Source organism: Bombus pyrosoma, linkage group LG12 (assembly GCF_014825855.1).
Source record: "Bombus pyrosoma isolate SC7728 linkage group LG12, ASM1482585v1, whole genome shotgun sequence".
Classification (NCBI taxonomy): domain Eukaryota; kingdom Metazoa; phylum Arthropoda; class Insecta; order Hymenoptera; family Apidae; genus Bombus; species Bombus pyrosoma.
Genome location: NC_057781.1, coordinates 9,206,303 through 9,234,045, shown reverse-complemented (window position 1 = coordinate 9,234,045; position 27,743 = coordinate 9,206,303). Strand labels below are relative to the sequence as shown.

The 27,743-nt window shown below is 30.5% G+C and overlaps 5 protein-coding genes across 19 annotated transcripts; 2 read left to right on the top strand and 3 right to left on the bottom strand.

Moving 5' to 3' along the window:
- Positions 1–2: 2 nt before the first annotated feature.
- On the bottom strand, positions 3–1,502 carry LOC122573348 (ATP synthase mitochondrial F1 complex assembly factor 2). The gene is made up of 6 exons (XM_043739570.1): positions 1,241–1,502; positions 904–1,097; positions 706–816; positions 455–635; positions 273–388; positions 3–190 (listed from the first exon to the last, which is right to left on the bottom strand). The coding sequence occupies exons 1-6, from the start codon at positions 1,296–1,298 to the stop codon at positions 44–46; spliced, it is 807 nt and encodes a 268-aa protein (XP_043595505.1). The 5' UTR covers positions 1,299–1,502; the 3' UTR covers positions 3–43.
- A 302-nt stretch (positions 1,503–1,804) lies between these two features.
- Positions 1,805–10,214, top strand: LOC122573339 (integrin alpha-PS1). 2 transcript variants are annotated; one of them, XM_043739543.1, is made up of 18 exons: positions 1,805–2,195; positions 2,443–2,570; positions 3,008–3,031; positions 3,749–3,852; positions 3,924–4,051; positions 4,124–4,332; positions 4,456–4,660; positions 4,752–4,895; positions 5,268–5,409; positions 5,508–5,776; positions 5,846–6,071; positions 6,144–6,375; positions 6,457–6,853; positions 6,949–7,178; positions 7,273–7,505; positions 7,586–7,680; positions 7,763–7,892; positions 7,969–10,214. In XM_043739543.1, exons 1-18 carry the CDS (start codon positions 2,026–2,028, stop codon positions 8,197–8,199), a joined length of 3,297 nt encoding a protein of 1,098 aa, XP_043595478.1. In that variant the 5' UTR covers positions 1,805–2,025; the 3' UTR covers positions 8,200–10,214. The 2 variants fall into 2 exon arrangements, with proteins under 2 accessions (XP_043595478.1, XP_043595479.1); XM_043739544.1 differs by lacking the exon at positions 3,008–3,031 and having other exon boundaries at positions 1,806–2,195.
- On the bottom strand, positions 9,102–11,696 carry LOC122573346 (post-GPI attachment to proteins factor 3). 3 transcript variants are annotated; one of them, XM_043739568.1, is made up of 8 exons: positions 11,533–11,696; positions 11,179–11,321; positions 10,923–11,075; positions 10,707–10,831; positions 10,499–10,632; positions 10,210–10,414; positions 10,104–10,144; positions 9,102–9,732 (listed from the first exon to the last, which is right to left on the bottom strand). In XM_043739568.1, exons 1-8 carry the CDS (start codon positions 11,666–11,668, stop codon positions 9,728–9,730), a joined length of 942 nt encoding a protein of 313 aa, XP_043595503.1. In that variant the 5' UTR covers positions 11,669–11,696; the 3' UTR covers positions 9,102–9,727. The 3 variants fall into 3 exon arrangements, with proteins under 3 accessions (XP_043595503.1, XP_043595504.1, XP_043595502.1); XM_043739569.1 differs by having other exon boundaries at positions 9,102–10,144; positions 11,179–11,307; positions 11,533–11,573; positions 11,653–11,683; XM_043739567.1 differs by having other exon boundaries at positions 9,102–10,144.
- Positions 11,697–11,800: 104 nt separating this feature from the next.
- On the top strand, positions 11,801–24,739 carry LOC122573337 (copper-transporting ATPase 1). Of its 11 annotated transcripts, none has more exons than XR_006318711.1 (17): positions 11,878–12,281; positions 12,635–12,706; positions 12,817–12,871; positions 17,544–17,959; positions 18,037–18,332; positions 18,413–18,634; positions 18,709–18,938; positions 19,001–19,190; positions 19,258–19,491; positions 19,573–20,443; positions 20,525–21,096; positions 21,168–21,371; positions 21,450–21,670; positions 21,758–21,922; positions 23,190–23,325; positions 24,371–24,501; positions 24,664–24,739. XR_006318711.1 is itself a non-coding variant. In XM_043739536.1 (16 exons), exons 2-15 carry the CDS (start codon positions 12,640–12,642, stop codon positions 23,320–23,322), a joined length of 3,876 nt encoding a protein of 1,291 aa, XP_043595471.1. In that variant the 5' UTR covers positions 11,878–12,281; positions 12,635–12,639; the 3' UTR covers positions 23,323–23,325; positions 23,518–23,543. The 11 variants fall into 11 exon arrangements, 6 of the variants coding, with proteins under 6 accessions (XP_043595472.1, XP_043595471.1, XP_043595470.1 ...); XR_006318710.1 differs by having other exon boundaries at positions 24,315–24,501; XR_006318713.1 differs by lacking the exons at positions 24,371–24,501; positions 24,664–24,739 and adding exons at positions 22,743–22,887; positions 23,038–23,101 and having other exon boundaries at positions 23,190–23,306.
- LOC122573344 (apoptosis regulatory protein Siva-like) lies at positions 24,311–27,663 on the bottom strand. Of its 2 annotated transcripts, XM_043739555.1 has the most exons (4): positions 27,421–27,663; positions 27,153–27,346; positions 26,824–26,981; positions 26,576–26,731 (listed from the first exon to the last, which is right to left on the bottom strand). In XM_043739555.1, the coding sequence occupies exons 1-4, from the start codon at positions 27,536–27,538 to the stop codon at positions 26,686–26,688; spliced, it is 516 nt and encodes a 171-aa protein (XP_043595490.1). In that variant the 5' UTR covers positions 27,539–27,663; the 3' UTR covers positions 26,576–26,685. The 2 variants fall into 2 exon arrangements, with proteins under 2 accessions (XP_043595489.1, XP_043595490.1); XM_043739554.1 differs by lacking the exons at positions 26,576–26,731; positions 26,824–26,981; positions 27,421–27,663 and adding exons at positions 24,311–25,606; positions 25,684–25,778 and having other exon boundaries at positions 27,153–27,291.
- Positions 27,664–27,743: the final 80 nt, after the last annotated feature.

The following is a 27,743-nucleotide window of genomic DNA, read 5'->3' as shown; positions in this document are numbered from 1 at the left end:
TGTACAAGTTTTGTACGAAATTTATTCAATTAATTTTTATAAATTAATCAACATTCTTATTATCTATTTTTGGTTGACATGACACAGAATAAGAGTTCAAATGCACAAATAAGATAGCTGCAGCTAAACGAGCTTGTAAGTCATATTTATTTTGATCATGGAACCATTCTACAGAACCCCAATGAGAAATCTACAATAAAAAGTAAAGTAACATTCAGCAGAGAAACATATGTTAGCTGTAAACTTTTTAGTATACAAATTGTTATACACACTTGATAATTTTCCTCCAAGCGCGATTGCCTTACGGCTTCCTGTATACTAATTACTCTTTCTGCTGCAGCTAGGGTAAGGATTACAGATTTGATTGCATCCACTCCATACATAAAACCTACAAATATAATAGTTTCGTAACATTGATTGCATATTTGTATATATTAATAAGAAAATCATTTACCATAAACTGCACTATAATTGTAGGACATTAAGTGTCTTGTCAATACTGTTTTAGTTTCTGAAGATACAGTAGGAGCTTCTATACTCTGAGTTTTAACCAAATTCACTCCATATTTGTCACAAAACCATTGTACTAGTGGATCCCAATTTTCAGTTTGTATCTTGTATAATTCCTCATTTTCCTATAATTATTCTCTGTTTAATAAATGTCTTACATCATATAAACAACATTAAACAATATAACATATTTACGTATGAGTGAAATAGTATTGTATCCATTTCCAAACAATTCACAATGTAATTTGCCATATCTTGCTTTGTATGATTGTTAGGATTATCTATTACAGTATTACACAGGGCTGTCTGTAAAATTGAATGTATAAATATATTAGATCTTGTTTATTAAATTATGTATTATACTTATACTTATAATTTTGAAGATAAACTTACCAGATGCATACTACTTCTATCAATAATGTTTTTCTGCATATCCCATTCTGTTGCTATAGCCAAAGCTAAAGGTTTGCTTTCCACTTGTAATATCTTTCCTTGTGGTGTTTTGAGCTTCCTTTGGTCAAGTGTAATTTCAAATTTTCCATCACACAATAATATATTTGTTTTTCGATAAAATCTTCTAAGGGTGGCTGAAATATTTTATAAAAGCTCAATATTTAATTTCATTCATAAAATTATTCTCCCTCTCATGTTTAGAAACTTATGATACCGATATGTCAAAATAGGTTAAAAAATGCAGAAGGCTTTATAATTTAGAAAGATGTATCTTTACCCATATTTCTTACTATATTGAAGGTCGTAACCAATTTTTTATGTCTAAAATAATACATTTTTACTAAATATTAAAAATCTGTCTGTCATAAATATTATTTCATCCTTTTAACATATAAGTAAATATGCTTGATTTGACAAACAATTCGTAACTCGTCACGCAACACGCAACTATAGTGCAATTCTGCTATTTGATATCGTTAGTTATCGATATTTTATAATCGAATCTAATCTGAATCGTTCTATTACTAATCGGTCTTTAAATCACATAAATATATATATTAATTAATTAAATCACATAAATGTATGTACATTCAAAGAATTTTTAATAATTTTTTGATATGATAATTACAATGATAAAAATAAAATACTACAGAAATGTACTTAAGAGAGTAAATTATTTTATACTAATTTTGTTTAATTATCTATGCATAGATAAGAAACTTTTAGCATATATTTATACATATAAAGATTTCATAAAATTTCGAACAATAAAAATTTTAATAAAATATAATTGGTAATATTTTTCCATAAAATATTGCCTTCTATAAAATTATAAAATATAGTTGTCACTGCCATCGAAAAAACTTGTGTATAGATTGCGTGGGTGGATCTGCTAGATCCTATGCTTGTTTAAAAGGTGCAGATGAATGTTATAGTAATAAAGTCAGAAAAAGTATATAAAAATAGTTGTAGCGATAAGAACTTGTACGAGGTCAGATATTATTTATACCTTTATACCTTTATCATATTATATGTGCAAGAACGGTTAAAGTTAACCACAAAATGAGATGTTATCAACTGGTTCTGGTCGTTTTGAACGTATGCTTTGTGCACACTTTTAATTTAGAACCAAGAATACCTGTTATCAAAAAAGGATTAAATGGATCTTATTTCGGTTACTCTGTAGCCGAACATCAAGAAACTTCCGACGATGGAACAATATCGAAAAGCTGGTATGTGCTACTTATAATAGTTTGTTGTAATTAAAATTATCAAGAGAATGTATACATGTATATGTATACTATACATAACAATACATACTTATATGTATTATGTACAAAATATTGTATTGTTAATATTTTATTAATTTATACTTTTATCTACTAATTACATCACTGATATAATATATGATGGTAAGATAAGGCTTAGATAAACAAGAAGCATGCATTAAGAAAGCTTTAAGGATAATATCTGTTACAGGATGTTAATTGGAGCTCCTTTAGATCAAAATAGGCAACCAGAAACTAATAGATCCGGTGCATTGTGGCAATGTCCTTTAACAACATATAAAACAGATTGCACTCAAGTGATTACAGATGGACGATTAAGTATGTTTCTAATTTAAAAAAGTTCTTCAGAAATACTGATATAAACATCTTATTTATTGGTTATAAAATTTAATTCTACATTGTATTGAAACATTTAATTTTCATAAGCATATTGTATTTACTATACTAATGTTACATTAATAAAAGTATGTTAAAACTTGTTATATTTGAAACAAGTCAAAATTTAACTAAATAACGTATTGTTATCTAAGCTAATTCATATTTTATCAGTAAAATTATACACATATTTTTTATTTCTATGCTATAGTATTGTCTAAGTGTCATCTTATGTTTATATATGATTTTGGTGTAGTCATTGTGCATGTCATTTTTTTATGTTATTATTTCATAAAGTCATTAAGTTATTGTGCTTTATTTTATGTTATACATATAATAAGATTATTTTTTTGTTAAATTATGTGTTGGTTAACGAGCAGCAGAAGGGAGTCTGTATGACACAAGTAAGTTATTGAATGGTGTTATTTGAATGAGCAGTCATTTAATTTATTATTATGAATTATTTTATTGTGATTTTGTATATATATATTTATATTGATATGCTCATTTTTATGTCAGCATGGCATTTTAAGTTATGATATAAAAATTATTTTATTGCATTACTTGTATTTTGTGATTCAAAGAATATTTTCTATCAAATGCACTATTAACATTTTCTGATATTTGCAACTATATTCTTACTAACTACACATCTGCATTTTAGAAGTACGCAATTTATAGATAACACAAAGGAATAAAATTATGTATGTTCTCATGTGTTTTATGAATAATATATTTAATTATTGTTGCTTCTTAATAATCTTTCCGATATCTATTCTTTATTTGCTATAGCATGAAATTTCATAGATAATCGTTTATATTATTCAACTCTTATTTTTATTTTATTTTCTTTCCAAATTAGGCAGAATATTTTTATTTTATAATACATGCAAATATTTAACCGTCTTCCTTTCCTTTACTTCTTTCACAGTGACATAAAGTTATTATATAATATAAAACAGGAGAAGATTACTAGGTAATTTGAAGACATAAATGACAATAACTTTATTGTATGAAGTTTCTGACAGGAAACATTTATGTTGTAAAATGAACACCATGTATATTATACAATTATTTATTATCATTACCAATCGTTTAATAAATTGTTTTCTGCATTTTAGATCTTGAATCTGATGATCTAATACCACCTGGTAATGATGAAATTAAAGATAATCAATGGTTAGGAGTAACAGTGCGCAGTCAAGGCTCTGGTGGCAAAGTAATGGTATGAATTTCATCATATTTTATCTATTAATACTATTAAATTGAATATAATATGGTACAATAAATTTCTAGGTTTGTGCTCATAGACATATTGTAAAAACAGCAGATTCTCAATGGGGTCAAGGGCAATGTTATATATTGACACAAGATTTGAAATATCAAGATTTAAAAAAACCTTGCTCTGGGAAACCTACCAACAAGTAAATTCATTTAACAATCTTTACAATTAATATTTTTGAAAGAATTAATCAAAAGTTATGATTCTATTTCAGAGCACATGAACAGTTTGGATATTGTCAAGCAGGAACCAGTGGTGTACTTACTTCGGAAAATCGTGTCGTTATTGGTACTCCCGGCCCACATACTTGGAGAGGGACTTTATATCTCTTTACCGTTTCAGATGAATTTTTAACTAGGGATAATACAGTTTATAATGCTCCAATGCAAGATTCTTCTCCCGTTAACAAATATAGTTATTTAGGTAAATATTTCATATGAAGATAATATATTTCTTATATATATGGTAGTATGGTATTTGATGATAATAAAGTTAGTTTATTAAGTTATTGTACAAGTAAGAAAAACAGAACAAATCAATTTACAGGAATGTCTGTTACTGTGGGTGATTTCTTTGGTACTGGATTAGCTTATGCTGCTGGAGCCCCGCGTTCAAATGGTACAGGTCAAGTTGTTCTACTTACACGACGCGATTTTAAGCCAGATATGGATGTTGCTCTTATTTTGGATGGCGAACAATTTGCTTCAAGTTTTGGATATGAAATTACTTCTGCAGATGTTAACGGAGACAAGTATAATTCTTTATATATTGTTTCTAAGCACATAATAAGCATATATCTTTTTTAATTGCATAATTACACTTCTTCACTTTTTTGCTTTTAGAGTTGACGATCTTATTGTAGCTGCACCTTTTTATTTCAATAAGGCAGAAGGGGGTGCAGTATATGTATATACTGAATTACAAAAAGCTTACAAGAAACGTGAAAAAAGTAAACCTATTAAACTTGTTGGGCGTGAAGAATCAAGGTTTTATTTCCTTTTAACTTCGCATATATAAGATGTCCCAGTACATTTTATAGCTCAAAATAGATAAGGAAAGAATGTCGTATAAACATATGTCATTGTATGCATTGTTAAAGAGTTATAACAAAAGAAAAACAATATACGAAATGAGCGGTAACGAACGTGCATTACTACGGCACAAAGTGTTAGTAGCTTAGGAATATTTGCGTTTAGTAGCAGCCAGAAGATATCATAATATTTTTGATAACATATGTTTATATGGCATTTTTGTTTTATTTTGATGTATAAAATATACCGACTACGTATGGCTGGGTAAGATTGGAACACTCTATAGAATTGAATATACAAGAATAAATAACTATAATTTAATTATAGATTTGGATTTGCTCTGACAAATCTGAAAGACTTAAATAAAGATGGATATGACGACATTGCTATTGGAGCCCCATATGAAAAAAAAGGAACAGTATACATATATCTTGGTTCAAAGAATGGAATAATCACAGTACCATCACAGGTACTGTTACATTATTATCTACAATATTATGGAAATAAACTAATTTTCTATATTTATGTAATATACTTTTTTATATCGCGGAGATTTGTTAACTTTAGGTTATACATGCAGAAGATATGCCAGAACCATTACAAACATTTGGCTATTCACTAAGTGGTGGAATTGATATGGATCAAAATGGATATTTCGATTTATTAGTAGGAGCTTATGAAAACGACGCTGTAGCACTTCTTCGTTCGAAAAAAATCATTGATATTACGACTTCTATTCATTATTTAAAAAAAGATGGTACGTTCCAAGAAAAAATTGAGCCTATAGATCCTAATAAAGTTGGGTGTCCAGAAGATCCGGATTCAAACCATACCTGGTAAATATAATTTAATAAAATTTAGAAGTAAGATTATTTCCATATAAAATTGTAATTAATTTGTTGCAGTTTCTCATTTGAAGCTTGTTGTGAGACAAAATCTTTAGTAAAGGAAGAAGATATGCAAAATCTAAAATTAAATTATTATATTGAAGCTGAAACTTATACCGGAGTTAAAAAATTTTCTAGAGTTTGGTTTGGAACTGGGTATTCTCATTTACATTACGTAAATCGTACTGTTCATTTAGATACAACAAAATTGAAGCATTGCCAAAAAGAAATAGTCTATTTGAAGGTATATTAGAAATAATATTTTTACCAGAGACTCAATGTCTTCATTATAAATGTGTTTATTAATAATTTTTAGGAAAATACACGTGATATTCAATCACCTATTAAATTCCGCTTAAATTACTCATTAATACAAGAAGAACCAATTATGCCAGCTGAAGGAGAACCTTTACCTGATATAAAGAATTACCCTATATTAAACCAACAAGAAGCTGCTCGTGTATTTGAAGCCACCTTTCAAAAAGATTGTGGTAATAATGATATCTGTGAAAGTGATCTGCAAGTAAAGGCTCGATTAAATCTATCAGGTATATTTCCGAATAACTAAAATTATTGAAATATTAAATTAAAAAACATTTATGGAAATTATTAATGTGCTCAATTATTAGCTTCTTCGGTGAAACCAAATTTCTACGAACTTCTCCTTGGTGAAAGAGACGAAGTTGTGGTTGATGTGAACGTGTCTAATATTGGGGAATCTGCGTATGAAGCACAATTATTTATTGTTCATTCTCAAAGTTTAAATTATATCGCTAGTAAAAGCAATGATTCTGCAATCTGTAATTTATATAATGCGACTATAGTAGGCTGTTCTATTGGAAATCCTTTTAAAAAAGACAAACTAGTAAATATACAAGTAAGATTTGATCCAAAAGAACTAGAAGATAATAAATCACAATTGGAATTTGTAATATTTGCAAATTCGACTTCAAAAGAAATAAAAGAAAAAGAACCTATAAGATTACAAGCTACAGTATTGAAACAAGCAGAATTATCAATTAAAGGGTAACATTTATTTACAATTGTATATCAAGAAAGGATGATAATGTAATACAAAATGAAATCACACATTAATTATAAACAAATGATTAAAATTATAGGAGTGCGAAAATTCAGTGGGCCTTCTATGGTGGTCCAGTTATAGGTGAATCTGCCATAAAACATTTAAATGAAGTAGGACCGAAAGTATCGCATGTGTACGAAGTGTTCAACGAAGGTCCATGGAGAGTAAGTAGTTTAGAAGTTCACATTTCGTGGCCCTATGAGGTTGCGAATGACAAAGCCCATGGTAAATGGCTTTTGTATTTAGAAGAGCTACCAACTGTACAAGGTAAAATTTCTTTCTATTGTAATTTAACGTGTTTTTATATCTTATTTAATATTGAAATATATACAATATATTTACTTACTCTACAACTTTGTAGCTTTAGGTGATGGTGAATGTATATTACCACCAGGGCAAGCAGTTAATCCACTAAAATTGCAAGATAGTATAAGCTATGATGATATTGATGTATTCCAATCTGTAATATCTACTCCTCCTCCCTTGCCACACAATCATACTAATCACATGAGAACTAGACGAGATACAGAAAAAGTTGTTAATACACGAACGATCATTGATAAAGATGGTCACAGACGTCAAGTAGTTTCGATGGTAAGTAATTTATTAATTTAAAAAATACTATTATCTTGGAAATATAATAAACACTTAAGAACTATCATTAAATATTATAGAATTGTAAGGCTGGGACAGCAAAGTGCTTTGATATTACATGCTTTATATACAATTTGCAACGAAAACAGGAGGCAATTATTACTGTTAAAGCAAGGTAATGTTTAATATTTTTTAGTTATACAAACATTTTTTAAATGAATTTTTTATTTGCTAAATAAACTTTGTCATATGTTTAGATTATGGAATTCTACTCTTGTAGAAGATTATCCAAAAGTAGACGAAGTAAAAATTGGTTCTAATGCAAAAATTGTTATACCACCAAATGTTGTAATACAACAAGAAAATTTAAAAGATGATTATGCAATTGTGAGTATAATTGTAATTATACTTTAATGCCATGTATTCGGCATTTTTAACTTCATAATTATATTTTAATATCTAGGCTGAAATAATTGTATATCCGAATCTTCTTGATCACCAAGATGGTGAACCAGTACCAATATGGGTAATCATAATAGCTGTTGCAGCAGGTTTGTTGTTATTTGTCTTAATTAGTTTGGTTCTTCGAAAACTCGGATTCTTTAAAAGACGGCGGCCAGATCCTACTTTGTCAGGAAATCTCGAAAAACATAGAGAAGATAATCCAGAAAGTGAGGCATTATTTAAACGCTAAACATTTATAACAGAAACATTACAGATTATTGATTGATATATACTATCTTATATATTTACATTTAAAGTACTTACAATGAAAGTTACAGCAAAAATTAATTCTTCAAAAAAAGAAGGAGAAGAAGAAGTAGATTGATGCAAAAAGTTTGGTATCCATATTGTGATATATCGACTTATTTATCCATATAATTTTTTTAGAAAAGCACAAAAATTTATAATGTTTTATATGTACTTACTATCTATTTAATAACTACATCAGTAGTTATATTTTTCAATAATATTTGGGCCATTGACTTTTTATAAATCTTTTTTTAACTATATACTTTTACCAAAAATCTTTATGAAATTATTCAAAATATTAAAATCGTAAGAACATTAAAAAATATAAAGGTTACTTTACGACAATAATGTTATTTAATTTGCATATTTATACAAGCGCACAATTATATTAAGTATAAAAGAAAAAAATATGTAAGGAAAACTATACGATTTAATTCTAAATTTTATACAATTTTACATTCATATAATGAAACAATATCTATTACAACTAAATAGAAACATGGTATAAAATTACTTTCAGTTTTAGATATGAAAGATGCATTTATTTAATATTAAATATTTCTGTAAGCTATACAGAAATTATTTGATACATTTTATAATAAGACTGACTTTATATAAAATGCACTTTTTGTTTTGCAAAATTTGTACAATTTCTTTTTTATTAAAAAATTGACAATTGCAAACTAAAAAAGTCATAATAAATGCAAACTTGCCATTAATTTTGTAACATAAGATTATTAGAACAAAGATACTTAACTCTAGAGTTCAATGCTAATGAAAAAATCAGACTCACATTATCTTTACACTGTGACTTATACGAGTAATATATTTAATTATATTACATTTACATAAGAAAGATTAAATTGTTTAATCTTATTTACAATATAACAATTATTAGAGGTTTTAATTTGTACCCATAATGGAAACTTATTTCTCTGGAAGTAGCGTTCAAAATTATTAGGTACATTATTACATTTTTATATTAAATGTCAGTAATATACATATGCATATGTACTATCGAAACTAGAGAATGTTTAATGTAACGTGCCTTTAAAATATTGTATACATCTTATTGATTGTTATATTATATGTATACTACTTGTTACATATTAAGGTATACGAATAATTTAAATGTATATCGGGTACTTAAAACCTATTGTTCTATCAATCGGTCAATGGTTTAATTAATATAAACATTATGCAATTATATCTTCATATTACAACACATTCCCCAAAGTATTTATATGTTTTTCTGTATTAAGTAATAAATGCAATGAGCTCTGGCAGTATTAAGTCAGAACTAATACCTTGCTCTAAATTCATATGTTGACACTAAAATGTTTGATATTTAGTATTAATTACATTGCCAATGACAGCTAATCCTGCCATGTTGCACATTAATATTTACAAAAACAAGAAGTAGATTGAAGAAATGTGTTCAATGATATTTTAACAGATAATCATTCATATCAATCTAAAAAAAATATATATATTACAAATTCATTGTATTTATCATTATATTTTAAATTTTACTTTATTATAAGTTATAACTTGGATATATATATATATGTATGTGTGTGTATAAACAATATCTTCAAAAAAAAGTAATAAAATATATATACTACTGATATACTAAGTAGCACATGAAAGAAATATATTTCTGTTTTGGAAATTTCATTTAATGTTAATAAAAAATAGTATTTTATAATTAACAAAAAAATACGGAATAATATTTACTATTTTGTAAAGTAACAATGAAATAACACTTTAGTACCTCAAAAGAAATATATGACTAGTAATGATATTACTAATGTATATGATGATCAATATCTAATATTAACTTACTGTAACATTTATTCAAATAAGAACAATCTGCCATCATGAACCTAAAAATTTTATATAAAAATATATTTAGAATGTATTAACATTGTACTAAATAAATTATACTGACCTATACAACAAAATTGTAAGAGGAACTGTGCTGGCGTGCCACAAAGAATGAGCATCAAATATCCAAAAGATTGGTGCAAAATCTGCTATTTCCAATATAGTAACAAAAACTGTTAATATATTAAACCAACCAATTAGATAAATATAAGATAATTTTTTACGATTACGGTGCCACCATATCATTGTTATAACAAATGTCAAGAAACCTGTAACATTACGATGATTAGTCATAATTTTTAATTAAAAAACGTCTGATTATTGAAAGAAATACAAATACTTTATTAAATTACCTGTAACTATATTAAATTTCATATTATAGTCATAATTAATGTAACCAGACCATAAGTGGGATAAATGTGAATATAGAGTGCTAAGGTATCCACATGTAATCACAATAAATAACCTGTTGTTTTTATAAGTTATTCTAAAATGTACAAAGAGATATCTTTAAAATGTTTCTATTAATATTCTATTCTATCTAACAATTGTATAAATTACCTTAGTAGCATACAATACAGTAATGTAAGCACCATAATAAATGCACAGGAATAATCCATTACTTCTGTGAATGGAGTATCTCTTGCATGAAAAATAGACGACCAAAACCATCCATGCATGCATATCTGGAATTAAATTTTTTTAAATTTACATAAGAAATATTTATATAAATGATATAATACGGGAATTATATTTATATAAATAATAGATATATACCAAACTAAAATAAGTCCATATGTAAAACATAGGATAAGTACATCCATATTTTCTATTAAATTTCCAATACATAGTAACATGAGCATAAAAATTTAATATGGAAAATACGACAGAAGCGGGTTCTTGACAGCCAAAAATACGAATAAATGGCCACTAAAATAAAAATCAGTTGTTTATAAAATTTATATTTTACTCTATATTTATGTATGTTATTGTATGTTATGTTATGTTATGTATGTTTATGTATGTCATATACCTTTCCATGAAATTGAGGAACTGTTAAACCATGAGATGTAAAATAATCCACTGTCTTCCAACTACAGCTGTAACTACAATCTTCCTTACAAGACCAAAATAATAATCTTAATGATAAGGAAGGTAGTACCTTAAATTTTTGATCTGTAAAATGATCAGTTAACATCGGTATGTACATATAATAATGTACATATATTAATAATGTAATAATCGGTGTGTACTTACATTATGTAGTTATTACATAATGTAATAACATTAATGTGTAATAGCATTATTAATCATAATTTTTTTAAGCTTTTGTCACAATTTACTATGTCACTGAGTTTCTCCCTGATACATTATTGAAAATACGTACCATTATCGCAATTATCATTATGACATTTTTCCAGGCACAAACTGTAAAATTGAGCTCTATCACCTATCGAACCATCTATACTTTTTACTAAAAACATTTGAAATGCCAAAATTGACAAACATTTTAATTTCGACATACTCCCTGTATGCCGGCAACAGTCGAATACTAACTTAATTACACAGATCTCATAACTCCCGTGGTGGGGATAAGGTTGTAATGTCGTAAGGTGTGCTTTGCAAATCGGCCGCTAGCCATAGAGCGCTGTAATCTAATAGGAAAAGGTGTTGCTGCTGCTGCTGCTGCTGCTGCCGAAGTACCAACAATTCAGTGTGATAAATGTGAATAGAAACCTATTGTCTATTTATTGCCTGTGCTGATATTCACATAGTTTATTACTAATCAAATCCATTAATTTCGGTTTAACTATGAATTTTTTGTAGGTTAGATTACATTCATTAAACAATTCTGATAGTATCCAGTTAGAACAGTGTATAGAACAAGAATCCGTTTAACCTAATAAGTTTTGTAAACTTATTTTAGATCACATGTTTATATATATATTTTTGTTTTTTTATTAATTTATCAAAAGTAAAGTGTATGTTCACAATTGTAATCGGTAAATAAGATTTTGCCAGTAATGTATTCCTCTCTGATGGTGCATTATGTGTGTAAGATAGTGAAAAAAGTGAATCATAAATTGAACTGTTCACTTTGATGAAAACATTTTATTTTCAAATTTGATTTTATTGGTATGTATTCTATTTTTTCGCATTTTCTTAATCATGCGTAATAATGTTAAAAATGTATATAGTAATCTTATTTATCGGATATGACAGTTACATATGTATAGTGGTGAATAATAGAGCGAATGAATATTAACTGATGATTTAATTCATTTTATTGGCTATTCCATTTTTAACTCTTTTCTTAGATTTTTCACGTAGCGATTAAAAAATATTGTAGTTACTCATTTATTCTTATCAATTGTTACCAATTATATTGATCTTAGTGTTTTTGAATTTGGATATATTTGAGAATGGTATTAATTAATCGTATTAATTATACTTTTTTATGTTTATTTACTTGGAGTGTTATTTTACAGAGGAAATGGAATCAGAAATTAATACAAAGACATTAATAGATGACAATCATCAGCTTAATAAAATCAGTACAGGTAATATTATGTATCTGTTACAAATTATTGCTTGACATAATTTTCACAATGAATTTGCATTAAATAATTGTATCATATTTGAAATCAACGTTTAATCATTGACTTTACAGAACAGGCTGACAGAGAAGATGCCGCAAATGCAGAGCTGACAGTAACAAAAGAAGAGTAAGTGATTTGTTCGTACTATGAATATTTACACAAAATATAACATATTTTTATATTAAAGATTACAAAATATTGTATTATTTTACGATTAATTTTGTATTTAATTTTATACATACGTTTGCGTATCTTTTATAATGCTAATCAAACAGGTTAAATGGCAGAGAAGAATAGAACAAAAATGGTTGCTTTGTACAGAGTAAATATGTGGCATGGATAATTATTGTTGATAGTATTATCGCTTAACTTTAATTATTTAAATATTGCCAATTGTCCAAGGACAAATTATTTTTTCGTTCCGTTAAATTCGTATTGGTAATTGGTAAGAGGAAACGCGTATATAAAGGAAACGTAACTTTGTTAAAAAAGTAATACATATAAGTTGATCGTATCGAAGACGTAAAATAACGCGCGATAGTTTTGAAAATTAAACGACAATGCTTTGATGACGAAACGCGAAGAACAGAAGAATGTTATTGAGCGCTCATATTTCAAAAAGCACTTGGTGACTCGCAGTAGTTTTATTTTCTAATCGACACAGGGGGATAGATCGATTCGAAATTTGATCGTGATCTATCGATCGTTCAAACCTATAAGTGTGTAACAAACGTATTTCCTTCGCTTCGCCTATCGAATAACTCCAATTTTATCGCGAGTCAATTCGTAAAACATTATGCTATCGTGACGTTCTTTACATTTTAACGATTACTCTTTCGATTTATTTTATGCAATCGTATCGTAATGCGGAAGATCGCAAAAACGTGGCGGTACAAATTACTGAATTCTACAAAATACTTGGGGTAAGTCATTCGTTAGATCAATCAATATTATGAATAGCATATCTATTTCTGATCCTTTTATCCGTATTTTACTTATCAAAAAAGCGATAAAAACTTATCTTTTCACCAAGAATCGAAATACAATATTAAACATGATATGATTCAATAAATGAAAAAAAATAGACGCACAAGGCAATTATACAGCCGAGAAATCAATCCGTTCTATCTTTCGCTACGTGGATCTGGAACACCACTTTCTCTCTTGTTCATGCCATTCTTATTCGATCCATTTTCAGGTATATGTACACCTAGTCACAGCGAAATCATGTATTCGCTTCCAGCTGTTCAACGCGTTCCGTTCTTTGGCCAGTGTACCATATTCACTCTTTCGTTCGATCGAATTAATTTCGTTTTACATCGAACTCTTTTCAACATAGTTTCGAGTTTTTGATGACTCCGTCGTTCGTCTGTTTGCGTATAAATATCATCGACAATGTGGCATCGTTCGAACGTAGATTCAATGAAAATAATTAAACGCGTTCTTCGATTTCTTTCAATCTATTCTCCGGTCAGTTTAGTTGTCACCGAGTATTCGACACGAGTTTTATTTTGAAAGATAGTGCTTTTACGAAGCGGTCGAAGAAAAGGAAACAAGATAAAGGCTTGCGGTTTTACGTGTTCCCCGCAATTATACCACGGTCGTAAAGCCATCAAGCATCGAAAAATAGTTCACCAGCGACAAGTAATAGAAGCGTGAAGTTAAAGAGAAGAGAAACGATCCGATGCGTATACTTAAATATTTACGTGTACGACGAGGATAACGACGCGAGAAAGCGACATCGGTTTAGATACCATGCTTTGCTTTGTATAAGTACACATTGCGGCTCAAAGTCGAACGAACGTCTTTTGCAGTTAGACACCGCTGAACGAAGCGTTTATTAACGTATGAATCGAGGAAAGTAGGAAGAGTGCGTCGTTATCAGTATCAGCTGCTGTACAACTGTCGAATGAGAAATTAAAATAACATAGAGAAAGTGGAAGAAAGGGTAACGTTAGACTGAAACGTGCTTTACCAGAGTCTTCTATAGTTTCTATAGAGTCTTGTAAATAAAGCTTGAATTCGCTTATGCAAAATTTACGCCCGTAAACAAATAAACAGCAGCGAAACAGACACTGCAGCTGGTTTCCTTGGTTCGATATTCTATGTAAAAGAACTGATAACGAAGAGTACATCATCGGTATTTTCATTCGTTACGGTCATTTTCTTATGAAGTGGATTCGTTCGATGCATGACGAACAAGATCATTACAGGATATATATATATATATATATATATACACACACACATATGTATATGATCTTGGGAAAACTGAAGTTCCATCTAGGATGATGAAATATCCTTTACCTTTGTGCAAAGTTCACAAGAAATTAGTAGCGAAACGGTCAAATTTCCACTATCAGTCGTTCCCTTGCTTGCAGTTTTACGACAATATGATCGATGAGAATATGAAACTACTTGGGTCAGTACCTTTTCTTTTACTCGTTTCGTAAACCGTTTCAGAAAACTCAACGCTTGAAACGCGATAGAGCGACAGAAGGTTTTCCTCCTTCTCTTGCTAATTTGTTTGCAAAATGTATATCGCGCACCATGCAATTAACGCTACGCTTACAGCGGATGCGTGTTCCGACGAATCAAACGACGAATAGATTCTTACGAGTTTATTAGTATGTTTGTGCATTTCGGTCTTCACACGTTTCGTTAATCAGAGAAAAAGAGAGAGAGAGAGAGAGAGAGAGAGAGAGAGCACGCTGTAGCCATAACTTAATAGGTAATTCGTTGCTACGGTATAGTAGTACGAACTTAATTTAATTTGAGAGACGACGTTGGCAACATTTATTTAATCTATGGATATTTGATGAAGGGGAGAAAATCGCGCGCGCAGAAAGTGTGACGAGACGTTTCTCTTTCGACGTTTCATCTCTTTCCTTTTTCCCTTCCTACGTGTATGCACTGGTACGCGTGCAAAGCGAGCGTCTGTATCGCGTCTATTCCGAACAATTTCAATGCGGCTACTGTTACAGTATCGTTGGAACACTAGTAGAAGGGAATTTCTAAACTCGAGTATCGTACGAACGAAGTGAGAAAAGGTCGTGCGCAACTGTCCTTGTAGAGAGGAGTAACGAGCGATCGAATAAGTGCCGTGAGCAAAAAGACGGTATCGCGTAGCATGGCGATTAGAGGAGTTATCAGTCGGTCTGTGATATCAATTCCAGTCAAACACACGAACGCGCGTTTGGTGCGCGCCCCACTCGTCGTCATTGGAATCTGTTCGCTTTCAAGGAATGTGTGATCTCGATCTGGCCACAACACTGGCTAATTGTATCCATTGCACGTACAATTCCGGAAATCCTTGGGCTGATCTTATAAAACGATCACGGCTACACGACAAAGGAGCCAATGATCGCGTTTTTGTGAGCGATCCGATAGATTATCTCGTTGATACTTTGGTGTTCGTCGTCCGGTTCCTCCATTTGTCCAATCTACGATTCTTTTTTTTTTTCAATTTCTTTCGAAATATTTAACTTCGCCAAACTGCCTACCCTCGTTACCGCGCTTCCTCCCCGAAATTTCGATCGACGCAAGTCAGGACATTTTTCATTAGGAATATATCCACCGATGATACTTTGCCTTGATAAATATTTTTAACGCGTTCAAAAATTTCTCTTTCGATCATCGCAGCTTTCGTCCGCCTTTTCTTTTCTTCTTCTTCTTCTTCTTCTTCTTTTTCCCCTTTTCGCGAACAAGTACGGACTTGTCGCGAGATTCGGCTCAGTTTTATCGTCCCGCGAGCAACGTTTATCGTTAGAATGTTTTCGTCTAATACCTTGACCCAATGGGATCGTGATTATGCGCATAATTCCACGGATATAACGGTCGTTCGTTCTTGAAGGATCTATAAAACCGCAGAAACGGAAACGTGATCATACTTGCAATTAGAAAGATGGACAACGATAGGCAGCCCTTAATTCGAAAAAGATATGGGTCAACGAGCTCGTTTTGGTAAGATTTTTCGAATCCTGTAAAGGCAAGATCGTATTTTCGTTATGTATCGTTATGTGTTTCGAATACATAATAGCGATCGCCAATTACATCGCGCTTACGACAAGTTCTTTCGTAGCTCCCGCGTTAATCGATGACGATATACAGATCTCGGTGTAATCTGCTTTAAAGAACAAAGAAGAGATTACCGAACGATCGAAACAGTCGTATCGCGAGAGATGCTGACTCGAGCGCATTATTTTCCTGTACAATTTTCACATTAACCGACAAACGTGCAAGTTACATAAAACAGAAAGTATTTCCTCTTAAGATAAGAGAGAGTAACGTAGCTTATTTACGTTTCGGGTCACTGTAAACGATAATATCGCGTTTTTAATAAGACTAATTTTGCTAATTGCTCGTTAAAAATTCGAATCGATGACGAGAAGATGGTGCTGCTCATCGTTTTGATCATTGACGTTCAATTTGGAGGAAAATCACTGTAATTGGAAAGAAATATGTTCGCTCGATCGTATTCTAACGTTTAAACGAATAACTCGCTTCGAAGATCGACCGATGACAATTACTTTCTTTTATCGTTTATAAAACGAACGATAGCCAAGCTGCTTCGGTTGCATAATGCAGGTATAGGCACGCTAATGTGACCACGATAATTGCTACGATATTTCGATGACGTTCTTTGTTATTTATTGATGTACCTTAATGTCACAAATGCTTATCGTTATAATTAATTCTAATGACTGGACGCAACGCGTATTGCGTATTATCTTCGTGCAGTTGGACGTCTTTCAAAGGCGGGTTAAATTGAAAAGATCGATTCTTTCTGATTGTTTAGCGATGGGGAGGACGATACCGATTACGAAGGCACGACACCGATGGTGTGCGTTTCTCGGCCGCAGAAAATGAAAGATTCCACGAATGCTTCCACTATGAAGGTTAATATCGAGGGTATGAGATGTCAGAGCTGTGTGAAGAACATCGAGGGAACCATAGGTGGCCGGCCGGAGGTTTTAAGCGTTAAAGTAATCCTAGAGGAGAAGCTCGGTTACATCGAATATAAAGCGGGAGAAATTACGCCGAACGAATTGGTCGAGGCGATAGAGGATATGGGATTCACCGCTTCCCTTTGCAGCGACGAAACTAACTCTACTGAAAAGATACAAAAAAGTGATTCGTTGCAATTAACTATCGGTACTTGTACTGTACATATCGATGGAATGACTTGTGCGTCTTGCGTTAAAACTATCACCGGTGAGTACCGAATTTTGTTAAACCGATTCTTGCTGGTATAGACAAGTTATCGCGTTTCTTTGCTATTTCTGTTGCAGATGGTTTATCGGAGAAAGCAGGAATAAAGCAGGCGAACGTTAGTTTAGAGAAGAAGGAAGCTACGGTTTCTTATAACGATAAAGTCCTAACGGCTGAACAAATATCAGGGTTCGTCGAGGAAATGGGTTTTAATTCGTTTGTTAAAGAAGTAAACGGTAAAGTTGTAGGAGAGGAAACACCAATGAATTTATCGTTAAAAAACAATTCTGCGCAAGAGGAACTTCCGTTGCAAATGAATGGGGGAGGTGATGTAAAGACTCAAAACGAAATAGCAAAATGCTTTTTACATATAACGGTAAATATTACGCGTGAAAATAATCCTGATTCATCTTCGCGTTAATGCTTTGAAGTTATGAATCGGTGTATTGCTCAAAGGGGATGACCTGTGCTTCCTGCGTTGCTGCCATAGAAAAACATTGCAAAAAATTATACGGTGTAAATAATATCTTGGTCGCATTGATGGCGGCCAAGGCAGAAGTTGCCTTTGATCCGAATAAGATAAGGGCGATCGACATTTCTTCTAGCATATCGGAATTGGGCTTCCCTACTACTTTGATCGAGGAACTTGGCACTGGAGAGGGAGACATTGAATTAAAAGTGAGCTGATTATTAACTTCCCAAGTCCACGACACGAAGTTGACAACATCGTTCTTAATATTGATTTTTTATAGATCACAGGTATGACATGTGCATCTTGCGTGAATAAGATAGAATCGACTGTGAGGAAATTGCCAGGCGTCCATTCTGCCGCTGTCGCGTTGGCAACTCAACGTGGCAAATTCAAATACGATGTGGAAAAAATTGGCGTCAGGGACATTATCGAATGCATTAACAAATTAGGTTTCACCGCAATGTTATTTATCAATAAAGATAAAGAAAACAGAGACTACTTGGATCAGAGGTAAATTTATTTCACGAGTTTTTAAATAAATTGAAATAAGTATATCTTTCGTTTTTATGTAGGGAAGAAATAAACAAGTGGCGGACAGCGTTCTTAGTGTCCTTAATTTTTGGCATACCGTGTATGTTAGCCATGACGTACTTTATGGTAATCATGTCTGTTGGTGAAAAAACGCACGAAGATATGTGTTGCGTAGTTCCTGGTCTTTCCTGGGAAAACTTAATCCTTTTCATATTTTCTACACCAGTCCAGGTAATTCCAAATATTTCTTTATAAATTACGAAATTATGTAGAAATCTTGACAAAATGATATTTATAGTTTTTTGGCGGCTGGCATTTTTACGTTCAAGCGTACAAAGCTTTGAAACACGGTACAACTAATATGGATGTTTTAATTTCTATGACGACTACGATATCTTATTTGTACTCAGTTGCCGTACTTACAGCAGCCATGATAATGCAGGAACACGTTAGTCCTCAGACATTTTTTGACACTCCTCCGATGTTGTTAGTGTTCATCAGTTTAGGAAGATGGTTAGAACACGTCGCAAAGGTTTTCAATCTTTTATTAAACATTGTGCTTACGTTGATATAACTGTCACGAAAATTAATAAAAAGCAATTAATTTTTTCAGGGTAAAACCTCGGAGGCGTTATCGAAATTATTGTCTTTGAAAGCAACGGACGCGGTCCTGGTTACTTTGGGCCCTAATAATGAACTACTATCTGAGCGTTTAATCAGTATAGATTTAGTACAACGAGGCGATGTCCTAAAAGTAGTGCAAGGTGCCAAAGTTCCCGTCGATGGTAGAGTTTTATCAGGCAATTCTACTTGCGACGAGAGCCTAATTACCGGGGAAAGTATGCCGGTGCCAAAAAAGAAGGGATCGGTTGTAATAGGTGGCTCGATAAATCAAAATGGTCCGCTTCTAATTACTGCCACGCATACAGGAGAACACACGACATTGGCACAAATTGTACGATTAGTAGAAGAGGCACAAACGAATAAGGCACCTATCCAACATTTAGCCGATAAGATAGCTGGTTATTTCATACCTCTTGTTATAGTTGTTTCTATAGTAACTTTACTCGTTTGGATAATAGTGGGATATGTAAATGTAAACAGTTTACCAATCTCGCACAACGACCAAATCAATAAACACGGAATGAATAGAGAAGAAATTATATTTCAATATGCTTTTCGAAGCGCGCTTTGCGTATTAGCAATAGCTTGTCCATGCGCTTTAGGATTGGCTACGCCAACTGCTGTTATGGTTGGTACTGGAGTCGGAGCATTAAATGGTATCTTAATAAAAGGTGCTGAACCTTTGGAAAATGCGCACAAAGTTAAATGTATTGTATTCGATAAGACCGGAACAATAACACATGGTATACCAATGGTAACAAAGATAAATCTCTTTGTAAATGAAACAGCTTATTCACTAGCAAAGTTCTTGGTCATTATCTGTACAGCTGAAACAAATAGCGAACATCCGATCGCATCAGGTGAAACTGATTGAAAATACTTATATTTTTATATATTATGTCTAGCGTACAATTTTCAATAAACTGCTTTTTTTTCTTAAGCAATTGTGCGATACGTGAAGGAAACGATAGGCTCCGAAGCAACTGGACAGTGCATGAATTTTCAAGCAGTTGCTGGTTGCGGACTTAAATGTAAAGTATCACACATTTCAACTACGTTGGCCGATGCATTAAAATCTGATAAGATTCTTAACTATACTAACGAGGTAAAAAGATTACCTTCTGGAACGCATAATTTAAATAATGTGTCGATCGATGTTACGCCAATTTCGAGCACGAGACAAAATTTGGAATTGTTGCTAAGTCCGGATTCCCATGGTGACCAGACTAGTCCTGACGATGTATATGAAATTTGCGTTGGTAACAGGGAGTGGATGCGAAGAAATGCTATTAATATACCACAAGAAGTAGAGTTGAAAATGGTTACCGAAGAAGATCTGGGACATACTGCTGTTTTAGCAGCAGTGAATAATGTACTGGTGGCTATGATCAGTGTAGCAGATACGGTTAAACCAGAAGCCCATCTGGCAATCTATACTTTGAAAAAAATGGGTTTGGAAGTCATTCTTTTAACAGGAGATAATAGAAAGACTGCTGTTTCTATTGCTAGACAAGTAAGCTTCCTTTCGCTCAATGAGTTCGCTTATGACTTTTTATCAATTCATAATATCTGTTATTCATGTAGGTTGGTATTACTAGAGTATTTGCAGAAGTGTTACCTTCGCACAAAGTTGCTAAAATTCAGCGTTTACAAGATCAAGGCCTAAGAGTTGCAATGGTAGGAGATGGTGTTAATGATAGTCCTGCCCTTGCACAATCAGACGTTGGCATTGCAATATCTTCTGGTACGGATGTTGCTGTGGAAGCTGCCGATGTAGTCCTCATGCGAGTGAGTTAAAAATTTAATGAAAAAGTTTCGATATTTTATATTTATACAACAAATACTCTATTAATAACAATTTTTTAGAACGATCTTCTAGATGTTATTGCGTGTCTGGATCTATCGAGAAAAACAGTTCGTCGAATAAGATTGAATTTTTTATTTGCCAGTATCTATAATTTGTTGGGTATTCCTATTGCTGCTGGAATATTTAGCTCTTTCGGGTTTTTTCTTCAACCTTGGATGTCGTCAGCGGCGATGGCATTAAGCTCAGCATCTGTAGTTGGTAGTTCTTTGTTACTAAAATTGTAAGAACCGCATAAAGAAGAAATATTTTTGCATTCAAGGAATACAGTATTTGTAAATTTCAATGTTGTTTATTTTATTTTCCGCAGGTATCGTAAACCAACGAAGACCACTTTAGAAACACCAGAATATTTATCAGCGATGCATGCTCATTCTACTGCAAGAATGATTGATCTAGATACAATATCTCTTCATCGTGGTTTAGATGATACTGTAATACCTATTATGCATAGATCAACATCGACATTGTCCAGGTACGCACAAACACCTTCTATGCTCTCGAAATTTGTGCAGAACTGTAATAATCCTACTGCCTAATAGAATTGCGGCAAACCTGACATCATACATTCGTGTTGCCTTCTTAATTGTATCATACTAATATCAAGGTGGTAGTTCTATTAAATTTGATGTGCTTGTTATTTATCATTTATATTATTAATATATTAAACTAACAAAGATATTAAAAATATTTAATTTAACTAACTAGTGATTGTAGTAAAACTACTATAATCCTAGTTGTAATATGTTTCATAACTTAAGTAGCAAATTTTCTATTGATATCTCAACATTTTAATTGTATTGTGAATGAGTAAAATAGGCTGTGAACTTTAAATTAAACTTATGAAATTATCTTTGGAGACTTATTGTTAACTACATCTAGAACAATATAAGACTGACTGAAAAGAAATTTTATCAAACAAAAACTTGGTGAAACATGTCGCTTCCTGTTGTAAATAATGTGCTAAAGCAACAATTGATACAGGAGCAATTTTACTATACTAAACTGTAAATATTGTATTAAAAGTAAATAACTGATATTAAATAAGCTATTTCTTACTGTACATCGATTCCAGTTATTGTAAGAAGAGAAGAAAATACATATATATATATATATATTTTGTAAATAAATATTCATATCTTTTGAACATGTATATGTTATCTATTAAATAATAATAATAATAATATTATTTGATCCTAAGGATTGGTTTTCAATTTTTGTACATATGTACTTCTGCACGCTTTTACCGTAGCTACTTTTTATGATCTGCATATTAATTGGAAATTGTGTTGAAGGTTTATAATGTTGCAGCAATATTTGAGATTGCAGCAATATTTTTGATTGATTGCGAGAGGAATAAATTATAGCACCTTTTTTCTCGGGCTAATTTGGCTGTGTATCCAGTTAATTTGCTTACAGCAAATAGCAGTGATGTATAAAGTATGTTGTAACTAATTTGGTTACTGAATTTATATTTCATATAATACTTGAAAATACTTTAACTTTCTTCAAATGCTTATATTACTGCAAAATTATTAATTAACAATATGATATTTAGATTGCTTTTATAATATTTTACTGTATCTGTAGCTTAACATAGAAAAACGTGACAAATAGTTATAAGATACAGTCTCATCTTTAAGTATAAGATAAGGTAATACAAGTTTTAATTTATATATCGATATTTCAACATTTCTGGAATAAATTTAATAATTTGTTTGCCTTGTTCAATTCAATTGCAGGCTATTTAGGAGATCTAAGGACGATGTAGAGGGTCGCCTCCTAGGTGAAGATATTGATGAAATTGATTTGGTAACAGATTTTTCTGGATATCGAAAAAATATAAAGGACCATACAAACATAACACCCTTATGACTTGTAAGGATCTTCTTTATATAATTCTTATTCTGTGCATGTGTGTGTGTGTGCGCGCGCACGGACATTTTTTTGCCAATAATATAATAAACTGACATTTAATCAAATTTTTGTCATAATATCTTATTGTCAATATAATCACGAAGTTCTCAGTTTCAGAATATATTTTGTAATTAACTGTTAAATTTTTAATAGGTTTTACAAAAGGAAACGAACGCAAGCAAAATGCGAAGAACCTTAATAGTGCTTTCATAAATTCATTGTCTTCTTTTACATTAAGTTCATGAATAGTATTATCATTTTTATCGTTTTTTATTTCAAATGAAATTGTTAATAACTTTTTGTATTGCATTATATGTATTTTGTACTTAACATTTTTTATATAAAAAGATGCAGTCATTATTTTGTAAGAAATCAAAAGAGGTTTTGTATGAAAATCATTAATATATTTCAATACTGAGTATTATGAAAGTGATACTTAAAAGGTTTATTGGGACCATGTTTTAATTTAATTAAGTACAAACTTAAAACGCTTTAAATTTTATCATAGTATATATTTTATTTGTTACAAAAACATAATGAATTTTTACAGCTTATAGATTATATAAATTGTAATTAAAATTCTCAACTCAAATATTGCTTAATAAACTATAATACCTCAACTTATATAATTATATTCACGCGCAGTTGTGTGTTTCACCTATTATAAATTTTTAAATATGTTTATTTATAAAAACTCAAACTGATATATCTATAGAAAATGAAACGAGAAATAAAAGTGTAGAATAACTTGTACATTAATATATTATGTTTTCTTTGTATTTAAAACTAAACTATGTATATTAAATACATTTTCGAGATTTATACTATATATTGTTAAGTATGTATATATATATATATATATATATATATCTTCAAATATTTATAGTAAAAAAATATATAAAATCTTGTATAAATTTAAAGAGTAATATTTAAATATTATAATATTTTAGTTGTACTGATTGGCCATATTAGCATGCAATGGATTAAATGCGTTTGTTTGTGACAGAATATCATCTGAGATCACAGTTGAATTTGTATTGTAAGCATTAAAATCTGCCTGAATATTACTGACATTTTCATTGGAAACATATGGCAAATTTTTGTTGCTCAACACAGAATATGTCTCTGTACGAATAGGTAAGTTTAAATTACCTTGTTCTTCTAAATGATTTCTTGCCAATGGCAACTGATGAGGAGCAACCAAATTTTTCATATCAAGACATGATTCTAAATTATTGATGTGAGGAATACAAATTGATTGTACATTTTTTGATTGATAATTATTGTTATTATTGATAGGAGCCACATTATTGCATTTATTTAAATAGCAATCATTGTAAAAGTTTGGACTCAATGAAAAATTGTTATACTGCAATGAATAGTGTATATCATTTTGTTGTGGAATTTCACTGTTGGTTAAATTTTCATATTGTGTATCAGGTATGTTACAAAGTAAATTCTTATTCATATATCTGCAATTTTGATGTTCTTCAGAGGCAATATCTTGTGACTTTATTAAATTGCATGAAAATTGTTTCTTTTCTGCATCAGAAACTTTCTTAGTGTCTACTTTTGATTGAGCACAATACTGTATATCATTTAATATATCTAAGTTATTATATGATTGCATATTGTAGTTCATACATAAATGATTATAATTGCTACTGTGTAAGAAGTTCTGATCATTATAAAGATATTTATTTTGTATTCTGCTGTCTATATTATTTACTTGAGGGGTTTCTGTACATTTCAGTACATCCTGTTTTACATTTGATTGCAGAATTTCATACACCTTTGGATTTTCTTCTACATGTTGATTTCTATTAAAGGTGTTAGAATATGAATTTGCAATTGTTTCCCCATTGTTTTCAGGCTTTGTTTTTTGTATATCAGAAAACTGATTATAACAATGATTTTCTTTAAACATATCACGTGTATTAACAAGAAGGCTCGTAAATGGTGGTAAGTTCTTATTAATTTTATAATGTCCATCGGATTTATATTTTGCAAATAACATATATAATTCATCTTGTGTAAGCATTGGATATTTTAAAGATTTTTTGAACAATAGATTTAACTGCTGAATTTGATATTTATATGCTTTCGCATTATATTTGAGAATCATGTTTGAAACACTTATTTGTTTACTAACTTTCTGACACTTTTTTGTGCTCTTCTGTTTTACCTTTTGTTTCATATTCATTTCTTGGGATAAATCGTATTCTTTTTTCTCTTTAACATTCTATAAGTACACGATCTACTGTTAATTTTAATTTCTGTTGCTAGTAATAAAATTTTAAGATAATGTAAATATCTTACCAAAGTATTGCTTTTTGATATGTTATTAGTATCTTCATCTTCATTGATTTGTACCGGTAACTTTGATGCTTTCCTTCTTTTAATCATATCGGTATCTGAATATAAAAAGAAATTTATAATATAATAATTAATCTAACTTTATCACGTCGATTTAAAAATAAAATGAGAAATCCATTTCACGCTAATAATTAGAATTTTATTCTGAAAATAATTTTTAAATTAAAATGAACGATATAAATACATATTATATAGAAATGTAATTTTGTGATACATGTAAATGCAATATAATAACTGAAAGTAATGTAGATATTAATATCTCCTACCGTTGCTGGTCTAAATTTAAGATCTTTCGTTTGAAAGCCGGCTTACTTACTGTCACTCAGATTTCTTAGAGAACCCACGTGAATATGCGATAACGGTACGTATATATGTATACAGAAATACAAATACGTTTCCCGCTCTAAGTATTTATTTTATTTGAAATGTCTTGTTAATTTTCTTATTCATTTACGAAATTTAAATTATTCAATACAACTGATAATTTGCAATATATCATGTATCATAAATCAACGATTGCTGATTTCTTAAATCATTCTGAATTCGTCGAAATTATAGTAACGTTTTATCATACGTACTTTAGTGAATTTCTCTTTTCTATGGGGTATTATCTGAATGATAGTCTTTTGTTTTTTCCCTATTAGTTTTAATTTGTACATTTCTAACTTTCAATTAAGCAATGTCATAATTGTAATGAATTTTTGTCCAATCTTCTTCGTGATGAACAACAAACATAACATTTATTACATATGCAAAAGTAAGTTCACATCAAATAGTACATATTTTTTTTAATGACAAGAATAGGATGCGGATAGGATAACAGGTAATTCTTTCATTTAATACTACATTTTTTTAATTAATTTAAGATCCTTTATATATTAGCCAATGTGAGTAGAAATATGTAACTTACAAAATGAGTATAAAAAATATACATATATTTGAGTCCTATTTATAACAATTAAGGCATTTAGTTTGTTCTTCGTAATCATATCTGAAAAAAAAAAAGAAAAATAAAGAAAAATGAAATCCACCAAATATATATATATATGTATATATATATATTCCAAGATTAAGCTAACTTACGTAGGCAGCGAACAGTTTTGACAAAATAGCTCTGAGCAACTAATACACTCAAAGAGACAAGAATTACATAAAATTTGATCACAATAGGAACATTTGCTGAACATGCTTTGATCTATCACTCGACTGCATTCACAAAGATCATACTTCGGTCGAACATCCTTACAGGATATAAAGGAAAAGAGAAAGGTGTTAATTTTATCATATTTTAAAATCTCTATACATATAGGTTGGATTATATTGGATTAATGATAAATGTTTGTAATATTGATAATAACAATAAATTTATAATAGATAGATTTTACTATTGTTAATAAGTGTAAATAACTTACCTTTATAGCTTTATCTGCTCCTAATAATTCTAGTTTACTATTCAACACCATTTGTTTTGAGATACGTTCATTTTTGGATTTGCACGAAGAAGGAGTTTTCGATGATGGTACATCGATAGAATTCAATTCTATAGAAGTATTTAATCTTCGCGACAGTACTTTTACACCTTCTTTCAATAAATCCATTGTTTTATCTATATAAAATAGAATAAACAGAGTGTATATTATTATAATATCGGTTGATATTCCTATATTATAACCTCCGTACCATAGACATTCTTCATTCGTTCCTCTTGACAGACGCCGTTGTCTATTTGCTTCTGGCCTACGTGTACTTTTAATTGGGGTAGTAAATTATCTTCAAAAGGACATGCACGTTTCGGCATTCTTTAACTTAATTTAACTTAATTAACAACAGTTCAATAAACAAATGCAGATTAGAATTTTCATAATATCGTACCACGGAAAAGTTGACTCGACAGAGCAACCAACCATGTAGCTCATACAGAAGTTTATGTATATGTAGTCGTGTAGTTTGATGTAGTGTTGCAATCTTTCCATCTTTCTACCTTATGCTTAAATTACAAACTC

Coding starts and splice junctions, on each gene's coding strand:
- LOC122573339 (XM_043739543.1), top strand. CDS start 2,026: ATGAGATGTTATCAACTGGTTCTGGTCGTTTTGAACGTATGCTTTGTG. Junction 3,032..3,748: donor AGGGAGTCTGTATGACACAA/GTAAGTTATTGA, acceptor TCTGCATTTTAG/ATCTTGAATCTGATGATCTA. Junction 4,661..4,751: donor GCAGATGTTAACGGAGACAA/GTATAATTCTTT, acceptor TTTTGCTTTTAG/AGTTGACGATCTTATTGTAG.
- LOC122573337 (XM_043739536.1), top strand. CDS start 12,640: ATGGAATCAGAAATTAATACAAAGACATTAATAGATGACAATCATCAG. Junction 12,872..17,543: donor CTGACAGTAACAAAAGAAGA/GTAAGTGATTTG, acceptor CTGATTGTTTAG/CGATGGGGAGGACGATACCG. Junction 20,444..20,524: donor CGAACATCCGATCGCATCAG/GTGAAACTGATT, acceptor TTTTTTCTTAAG/CAATTGTGCGATACGTGAAG.
- LOC122573344 (XM_043739554.1), bottom strand. CDS start 25,770: ATGATTAAAAGAAGGAAAGCATCAAAGTTACCGGTACAAATCAATGAA. Junction 25,607..25,683: donor TATCAAAAAGCAATACTTTG/GTAAGATATTTA, acceptor GTGTACTTATAG/AATGTTAAAGAGAAAAAAGA.
- LOC122573348 (XM_043739570.1), bottom strand. CDS start 1,298: ATGTATTATTTTAGACATAAAAAATTGGTTACGACCTTCAATATAGTA. Junction 817..903: donor ATAGAAGTAGTATGCATCTG/GTAAGTTTATCT, acceptor TCAATTTTACAG/ACAGCCCTGTGTAATACTGT. Junction 191..272: donor GCTTGGAGGAAAATTATCAA/GTGTGTATAACA, acceptor TTTTTATTGTAG/ATTTCTCATTGGGGTTCTGT.
- LOC122573346 (XM_043739567.1), bottom strand. CDS start 11,668: ATGTCGAAATTAAAATGTTTGTCAATTTTGGCATTTCAAATGTTTTTA. Junction 11,322..11,532: donor TAATGATAATTGCGATAATG/GTACGTATTTTC, acceptor ATCATTTTACAG/ATCAAAAATTTAAGGTACTA. Junction 10,145..10,209: donor CTTACAATTTTGTTGTATAG/GTCAGTATAATT, acceptor TAAAATTTTTAG/GTTCATGATGGCAGATTGTT.